We start from the raw sequence: 9,681 nt of genomic DNA on the forward strand, positions 1-9,681 counted from the left end.
AGTTTTTTGGGTGGGTTTAGTGGCATATCAAGGAAGTAGGTTTACCCTGTGTATTACCAGTAAATTTCCTTTCACAGATGCCACCTCAAAACCAATTTTACATTGGGCATATAGGCTGAACACCATACGTTTCTAGGTGACTGCCTGCCACTCCTGCAATAAATCTGGTTTTGCCACTAAAATAGACCGCCTGAAACAAATCTGAGTATTGGCTCACATGGGTGGAGCACACATGGGTTTGCTCTTGTCTAATAAATTTGCTCCTCAAGGCATCATAATAAGTTTCACTCCAGTAGCCAGAACACAGCAAGAACTGTTTTCTTGATTAACTTACGCTAAGTTGCCAGCTTCTTCCATTTCTCCTCAAAAAAGGCTCATCTTAAAGATGCTAAGAAATCCTCACTCAAAAGAATTATTACTCCCACTTGGACAGACAGGCTCAAACTTGAAGTTAAGTACAAAGTAGGGACATTCAGTAATTCACCAGATCAGGAAGAGGATTAGCTTCCTGCCTTAGAGCAACATTTTCAGAAGCTGCCTCAGATAGGAGGTGCTGCAGACAGACTCCCACACCTTCTATTTAAGTCTAGCAGAGTTCTGCCTACTCAAAGCATCTGGAGAAGTCAGGTTCAAGGACTCAGCTTGGCATCCCCAGCTATGTATTGAACCATGGCTTCTGAAAACAATCAGTAGCCTTTAAAAATAGAGGTTTGCTTTTGGGTTGTTTTTTTTTTATTGTGTGAAAAGTTATAAGCATGTGGAGTTTTGAAAAACCAGTAACAGCTGACTGTTTTAGCATAGGGGAATGCTTTTGCAAACTTCTGACTTCCTTTCCCTACTGGTTTTGCAGAACCTTTACAGCCCTGTGCCGCAGCATGCTGTTTATAGAGCAAATACACAAAAACCCCACCACACTCACCTATCTCAAAGTACAGTAAGGACTAATTGAAGCTCAGGATGTTTTAAGACTCCCAACATGAGGATTATCATGGTAACAAGGGAAAGTCCGTGCTAGCAAAGAAGGCATCCTCCTGATCTGCCAGCTATCAGGTGATGAATTCCAGCAGTGACAAGGTAACCTGTCATTTTCACACAGCAGTAGGTCCAGGCAAGCCTTAACCTACACAATACTGAGCATCAGCTTCCAAACTGGAGACACAGCTGGTTTCCTTTCCCCGGGTAAATTCTGATACGATCCGAGACATGCCATAAGGATCTCTTTTCTTAGTGAATATAAGGCTAGTGGGTGGTTACCGGAAGCATGTGATCATCACTAAAGAGTGAAGCTCAAGAATACAGTCAGAGAGTGAGATCTAACATCTCATTTCTAACTGCTGCGGGAAGTAGAAAAGATATTAGACTTGTATTTGTTTGAGCCAACCCCTATGGCATTAAAGCAAGTAGTCAGAGGACAAATACAGGCAGACACTGCTGCTGCATTACAAATACTGAGATTCACACACTACCCTCCCTCCTCACAGCCATCCACGTTATGTTATGTCTTAACTTAATTATGTATCTCCTCCTAGCATTCCTCCTCCCACAAGTATTTGCTGAGAGCTGTACAGATTTCTCTTAAGTTAAATTATTCTATCTTGCAGTCTACTATAACACATTACCCATTTCCGCCAGTGCTCTGTATTTTCTTCCTTGAACAATTCATCTGAGACGAAAACAGGTATTTTCTTCATTGAAGACCAAGGGCTTGCTGCCATTTGAAGGACTACTGTTTGACCACTATTTATTTCTCTAAACAGCCAAATCCTACTCCTGGCTCTTTCACCATCCTCTGCAACCCTAAACAAGTCAGTTTCCAAGCAATGCTTATGTCTTTAACCCACATATACACAACAGCATTTGGTGAGCTCACAGATGTATTTATCATACAGCAATTAAGGGTCCCACACTTGCAATTACTCTCTCTGCCAGCACTCTGAGCATGTAAGTGTATCTCAAAGCAGAACAAAACCCCAAAACAATAGAAAAATCATATTTAAGGACCCCTTTTGTGGCCAGAGGAAGTTAATGTATCTTCTTGTTTAAATTCAAATCTACTGCTAAAATACTGCATTGATGCTCAGCATTACCCAGTACAGCAGACATCCTCAATCTATACATAACATAACGATGATTTTTAGAAGATTTAAACCCTCAGTTCTCTTCATAGGACTCGAGCTTACAAAACATGTAGAACAGCAGAAGGCCAAGCAACTTAAAAGCACAAAGATCATTCAAAACAGTTTTCCTGCAGTATCTGAACAGGCCAAGTATCTGCATCTCTGTATGCATCCCTATAGGGTCTTTTTCTAGAGAATTGCTAAATACTACTGTAGGCCTCTGAACATACTTTGCTGGAAAAGCTTCCCATAAAGCAAAGTATAAACTATCAAAGAATGCATTCCCTCATCATATCCCAGGGGTGTAAGTATTTATCTCTAAATGGCTGGGGAAGGTTGAGATACGAAGATATTAAGTTGCTCCTCAAAGCTATACCTGAAACCAAACTAAATCCTGTTGCTTCAAGATCTAGCTTTGCATTTTTGGTATGAGACAGTGCAAGGCAAAGACGCAGCGGCAGCACAAGCTGCCTGGCCCTTGCCTGGTTTTGTCAAGTAGCACAAGTACCAAGCTTAATAGGTACTTATCCTTACAATTGCCACAGGCGTTGCAGTGTTGCATTTGCTCATGCCAAAATTTCAGTTTGCTAGGAGAGGCAAGGCTAGCTTTAGGTCCATGCTGCCTCCAATTTCCTTCCAGGCAACACAAAAACATCAGCTAATTCAGCATATACCATCAGAGCTTGGTGACAGACTGCTAAGTGCTCCTATTTGGTTTGGGACATAGAAGCTCCTAAGAGAGGATGCTTTTGGGGTGATATTCAGGTCTGGAGTCATCAAACCCTAATTCACTTCCCACAATGTTGGCACTGCTTGGCTCCCTTGATCATAAATGAGATGGTTTCACCTCCATTCAAGTCCTTCCACCTACTGTTCCCAGTCCTTAGTCATTGCCTCCTCAGCAGCCCCCTTAAACCATCTGTTCTCCAGAAGTCAGAGGTGCCTCGTTTTCTCCATGAAGAGCAACGCAGCTGTCCCAGCAGGGCTGAGCACAGTGCCTTGGATCAGACATTTATGCAGCCATCTGAACACAGCCCAGTGCTTTCAGTTTCTCCTGTTTGTAAAGCACCGATAGCAGTAATACTACTACAAATCTAAAGATTTGTGTAACAGTGCTCCAAGATCTTAGAATTTAAAAAAAAACACATTTTTATTTGATATTTTCACATAGCAAAATAAGAGTGGCTTGAACATGAATGATTTTACAAACAGCTTTGTGGGCTTTCTTGTACATCCCCCCTTATTGGTCCTTTGGGCTCTCTCAAGTCAAATTAGTACATGCTTTGTTCTTTTTATCCGAGCGATTTCGCTGGTACTCTAAGGCCTTCTTATTTAAGAAAGGTGGCAGCAAGGAAGTAACACCACCATAAGAACAGGCTAAATGACCCCTGAGGTTACTTCCAACCTGAGTTATCCTACAAGCCCATAACCATACCAACAGGAAATGCCTGGAGCTGACCCGACTAACCTTCCTTCCAGTTCTGGGGCCCAGGATAAACCAGTCTACGAAGAGATGTGTCACCTGTCTAGCTTCTACATGGCTTCTCTCATTTCCTTCAATGACTTTAGCACCATCAGCCAGTATCCTAGTCACCATGCTGAGTCTCCGGCAGCAAAAGCACACATAGCAGGCATACTGACATCTGGTATTATAAATACAGGCTCTGCACTGTTGGATAATCTGTTAACAGCAGAGTAAGTGACAATGGAAGAGTAATTAGCAGCAACTAGTAAGCCATTGCGTTCGGGAGGAAAACAAAATATTTGTTTGGTAAGACATGTAACTAAATATTGATTGCAGTCAGCATCACTTCTCTGTGCTTTGAGGTTTCCAGCATGCGTGGGATTCGGTGCTACTGCAAGGTGCCAGCAGCAGCCCTAGACTGAAGCCCTGCACAGCCACAGGCTAGGTCTGGCAGCGGGGACAAGCGTGCTGCCCTGCTACGTGAACATGCTGTGATGACAATCTGAAAGGAGCCCTGCAGGTACAGAGCAGGGAAACCAGCCCTGGCAGGGCCTCCAGCCCCACTGCTGAAACGTCCCCATCAAGCACATCCGTCAGTACCAACTGCATCAGCATTTGTTCTTGCACAGATTTCCATCCACTCTGAGAGAAACTCATCAGCGCTCACATTCACTGTGCAGCAAGCAGCTGCCGAGCAATAGCTGCACCACCATCCTGGTATCAAGCTGGAGCAGTGACATATGTCATGTCCACACTACAGCAATAATTGTATTTGTACACAGTAGGTCTACACACAATTTATGCTTGTTCAGACAAGAAAACAGACCCTATCACAATTATATTGAGGAAACATGCTTATTCTGGATAGAATTCCATAGCTTCTTATCATGGTTTTCAATACCCACAAAAAAAGAAAAGAGACTGTACATTAAAGCAGGGCCCCAACATTATTTTAAGAGGATTGGGTTTTGCAGCATATACATATACAGTCTGTGGTAAGATGTCTCACATTACCAAGTCTCTAAACTAGACAGCACTCAAGGGTATCAAATGGAGAAAGACCTCTTCCCTTTGACAGATTTTCCATTTCCACTCCAATTATTTCCTCTAAATGCTTTTCTACAGGCAGGTCTCTCAGCTTCTGCTCAGGGGACCCTTCATTATTTCATTTTCTAAAAGCAATGGCACTATAGCTTGCTGTTAGAGAGACAACTGATGGGACACAGCGAGGTCACAAGTTCTCCTGGGACAGGGGTCATCAGAAAGAGATAGAAAACAATTTAATTCATTTGCTCTCCGCCAGGAAGATAAAATCCCCAGTTTTCAATTGATGCCAGTGGAGACACACCGAGGATTAATATATCCCCTTCTGTTTGCTCAGTCTAAAAGAGAGGAGCAGTGTACCCCGATACACTGACTGTCCTTCCAGAAACCCTCCTCTGGCCCAACAGCCATACATTATATATTACGCCACTGCAGCACTGACTGCATAGATCCTCTCAAAAGGATTTATGACATCAGGCTGCCAGTACTTCGAAAGCATGAAAACAGCAGAGCCAACAGGTGAACCTGTTTTGCTCATATATTTCAGGAGCCCTATTTTCCCTTTCTTCTTAGAAAGCTAGAGCACAGCAAGTTCTTCACTTTAGTGGTAGGAATCATTATTTTCTTCCTGTATCTACGGACAAGCAAGTGGATCCTGGTCTATGACCTGAGGATCGGTAAAATGTGTTCCTCCAATGTCCTTCCCTTGGCATGATACCCAGCATCCCTGGGGGATTCCTGGGCTGCTGGAAGTTAGCTAGAAAGGATCCCAAAAACTCTTTGAATGTACATCTATAGCAAAGAAAAAAAAATAATCTTATGCTGACTATGCTTTCTTTGTACCAGATACAATCCCAGTGCCTTCTTCCTAATACACACAGCACACCCTGCCACTCACTGCTCAAGGCTACCCTTGCACAAGCCCAGAATTTGGGGCTAGACACAGCTAAACAAGCAATTCATACACACCGCAGACCCTTCTGACAGTAGAACAGCTTTATAAACCATCCGGCAGCAAACAGCTTAAACGAAATAGTGGGGGTGGGGAGAATGACATCCAGTAGATGTCACAAACGCAGTTTGCTAAAAGAGAAAAACCCACACAAGCATCTGACCAGGTATCACAGCAGTCACTGCTTTTTAAAGACAAGTCACCAGCAACTTTTATGCTCCTCATCACATAAAAAATCCCTTGATAACCAAAACCTATATATCACTGAATACAATTAATTAACGAGGCCAGCTGAGGAACACCCCCCCTCCCCAGGTGTTGTGTGTCTACGCTGGAGCAGATAACCAGGCAGCGCGGTCTGCAGTTGACTCAAGTTGCAGATGATGAATGCGAAGGTCACATGAAGGGAAGGCATCAGTATATTGCCTGTCACAAAATGGTAGCACCCGGGGATTTGAGCATATAGGAGAGAGATAACCCCGTCCTTCCCACAGCCTCCCCGCAGCTCCCGACATGGCATCCGCTATGGAGGACAGCGAGGCAGGGCTGGGGGAGGGGGATGGAGCAGATTAAACTTAAATACCCCACACATACACACACCAGCGACAACATCCATCCCCGGGAGCCCCGCGGGGGGGGGGGTGGGTGGAAGCACCGAACCGGGGAGGGAAGGGGGCCGGTCCCCGCTGACACCTCAGTGTGTCCCCCCCCGTTATGTAACAGCCGGGGCGCACCTCCCGGTGTGTGTGGGGGGAAATGAAGGGAAGGAAGGGGGGGCTCCCACCGGTCCCGAAGGTGCGACAAAGGCGGGGACCCCGATGCGGAGCTGCTGCCCCCCCAGTAAGGAGGGGAGACCTCCTCCGCCCTTCCCTGCCCCTGCACCGCAGCGCCCGGGCGTCCTGCAGCGCTGCCCCGGCTCCTGCGCCGCACATGCATCCAGCACGGCGCTGCCGGGGAGCCGCGATGCCCCGGGCACCCAGCCGCGATACCCGGGCACCCCATCGTCTCTGCACCGCGACACCCCGGGCCCCTCAGTGTCCCTGCACCGCCCGGTCACCCCACCGCTCTGCCCGTACCCCCCTCAGCCCTGGCTGCGGCGGGGCTCCCCAGGGACCACCACCACCGCCGCTGCCGCCAACACCACCTCCTTCCTTACCTCCCGACGAAATTCTCCAGCACGGAGCTCTTGCCGGCGCTCTGCCCCCCCACCACGGCGATCTGCGGCAGGTCGAGGTTAGCGTTCTGCCCGATGGCGGCGAAGGCGTCCTGCAGCCGGTTGACCAGCGGGATGAGGTCCTCCATCCCGCGGTTCCCCATGGCTGCGGCGCGGCACCGGCTCCTCGCAGGGGCGAGCTCAACGGTAACGAACCCTTTTCCCGCGCCCTCACCGGCGGGTAACCCGGTTTTCCCCGCCCCGGGCCGGTGGGCACGGGCACCGGCACCAACCCGCGTCCCTCGCCCCGCTCGACGCCGCCCGGGCTCGGCTCGCCTCAGCCCGCCCCGCCGCGCCTGCAGTCAGCCGCGCGCCGCCGCCAGGGGGCCTTAAGGGCGCCGGCGCCGCGGTGCACCCTGGGAGATGTAGTCCAGGCGCGCTGAGGGGAGACGCTGGGGGGGAACAAAGCCCTCACACACAAACCCTCCTCTGAGGTCAGGGGTGGCTTCAAAGTCCGTGTCCGGAGATGCCGGGAATGGGCCAGCTCGATGATCTGAAATGAGAGCGGCACAGCTTGACCCCAGGGCTCTGGGGTGCCATGGCGGGTTGATACACTGCTATAGTCAAGCTGGTGTACCTGTATGGCCCAGTCAGCGTGCCCCGTGGTTCCATTGGTAGGTGCACCTGCCTGCTTTGGGGACTTTTTACAAGGGCATGTAGTGGTAGGACAAGGGGTGGTGGCTCCAAACTGGAAGAGGGCAGATTTAGATTACATATTAGGAAGAAATTTTTTACTATGAGGGTGGTGAGACCCTGGCCCAGGTTGCCCAGAGAAGCTGTGGCTGCCCCATCCCTGGAGGGGTTCAAGGCCAGGCTGGAGGGGGCTTTGAGCAACCTGATCTGGTGGGAGGTGTCCCTGCCCAGGGCAGGGGGTTGGAACTGGATGATCTTTAAGATCCCTTCCAACCCAAACTGTTCTATGGTTCTATGATTCTATACCTGTCTGTGAGCCTGTACATCTTGGTCACTATCCCCGTAGGGTTCAGTCACTGTATCTATGCAGTACACTCAAGGTACAGGTATGATTTGGTCAATGTAGCCATGTGGTCTGGTTGCTACACCTGTTTGGTCAATGTAGCCGCATGGTTTGGTTACTACACCTGCACAGCTTGGTCTTTGCACCCATACAGTTTGTTTGATACACCCGTGCAGTTTGGTCACAGTACTGGTGCAGTTGCATGGTACACCAGTATGGGAGGTCTTTGTGCCAGGACAGCACTTGAAGAACATAAAAGAAATACTTGATATGATTAAACTGGAGGCTTGCAAAAACACTACTGAGCTGCTGCTGCTTCATCTTCATTCAAATATGGATGAAAAATACATCAATTTCTGTTTATGGCTGCAAAACAGTACATATTGCCGTTGTTGCTATGTTTGTTTTACAGAAACACAAACAAGTGCTTCACTTTGTGTACATAGATTTTGTTTTTAAAAATAATTTTCTACAGTAAAGAAGAAACTGATTTTAGGCTTTTAAAAGGGCTGAACTTTTAGTAAGAATATAACACGAGTCCATGTTTAATTTGAAAATGTAGCAGTGAAAACAAGCGTTCAGAAAAGAAGCCGATGGCTAGCGGTGACTCAGGAGGATGGAGAATGCTGCATTTCACACACCTCTCAGTTCGTGCTACCCAGCACTCTTGTTCACAGCTCAGAGCGAGCTGGGGGTGGTGGGGGAAAGGAATAACAAAAAATTGCAACAGATTTTCCACTGTATGTTTTGTTTTAAACAGCAACTTTTTAGTTATAGTGATTCTAAGGAAGATTTCATAGATGTCCATCAAGTGTAATCCATGCAGAAATACCTGAGTATACAGAGAAATTGGACAAACCATTTTGAGGTGTCAATTTGCCTCACTGTATTAGTGAAGATGCCCAAGGAAAAGGTTCTGAAAATATCACTACAGTGCAGGTGAAGGAAGGGAAGGGAGCTGCTCCATCTGTATGGGTAACACCATTGTAGGGCATATGTGGGCTGTTTTGGGGGCTGTCAATGCTATTTTTTCCTCTCAGCAAATTGCCTAGCAAATCTCAAGAAACAAGCTTAAGAAACGCAATATAGACTGTGGACAAAAGTCTTTGAGAATCTCTGCAGCCATTCTGATCATTTGTGTTGAAGGAACCTGGAGAAAAAAAAACATTGTTTTCCTTCAGAAGTTGGGTAGCTGCTGCTCGTTAGAGGTCACCACAAAAAGAACAGTGAAGAGTATCAGAGGCTTAAAGAATGGTGTCACCTTCCTCCCTGGATCAGAGCTGATGCTCAGGGAACTTTAGACCATGAGGATCTTTGAAGCTTTATTTAAGGAACCATAAGAAGAGAATTTTCCTTTTCCCAGAGGTTGCTGTAACCTGAAATTCACCCGTACAGTTCTAATTTCAATACAAAGGAAGATTACCCAGCTATGTCACTGCAATCATCTCACATGATTTAATAGCTGCACTAATAACCATTAATGGCCATGACCAGCCTCACCTGGGGCCTCTCCCCACACCTGAGGGCCAAGGAGGTCTATTTAAGCTCAGCCCAGGGCCATTAGTCCCTGATGAATTATGGAGAAGTACTGGTTTCTACCTCAGTTGCAAACTTATATGCTTGTGGCATCCTTGAGTCTGACTTTGACTTGTAGGCTGATTCCTTTGTTATTTTCATTGCTATGGATGTGCCTAGAGATCACTAGATCTGGTCCTAATCCTGGCCTGCAGGTTGGTATCTCTGCTTGACCTTGGACCTGCCTCATTGCCATACTGTTGACTTAGAATCTGAATTTTTTTATTGGGCCTAGCTGTTAGTTTTAGTTTATGCTGCTTGCTTTCCTTGGGTGCTGTGGGACTGGGCCCCAGTTAGGAATAACCTTGGCGACTGTGGGATTTATCCCTTGGCTCTTTT

The 9,681-nt window shown here is 47.1% G+C and overlaps 1 protein-coding gene across 5 annotated transcripts in view; it reads right to left on the reverse strand.

Moving 5' to 3' along the window:
* Nucleotides 1-6,895, reverse strand: part of DNM1 (dynamin 1) — a 68,521-nt gene extending 61,626 nt beyond the window's left edge. For all 5 annotated transcript variants that reach the window (XM_074161297.1, XM_074161296.1, XM_074161295.1 and 2 more), the window contains exon 1: nucleotides 6,735-6,895. In XM_074161297.1, coding sequence (XP_074017398.1) covers nucleotides 6,735-6,895 — 161 coding nt within the window. The remainder of the gene's footprint in view (nucleotides 1-6,734) is intronic.
* Nucleotides 6,896-9,681: the final 2,786 nt, after the last annotated feature.

The sequence above is a fragment of the Numenius arquata genome, chromosome 19 (genome assembly GCF_964106895.1).
Source record: "Numenius arquata chromosome 19, bNumArq3.hap1.1, whole genome shotgun sequence".
Classification (NCBI taxonomy): domain Eukaryota; kingdom Metazoa; phylum Chordata; class Aves; order Charadriiformes; family Scolopacidae; genus Numenius; species Numenius arquata.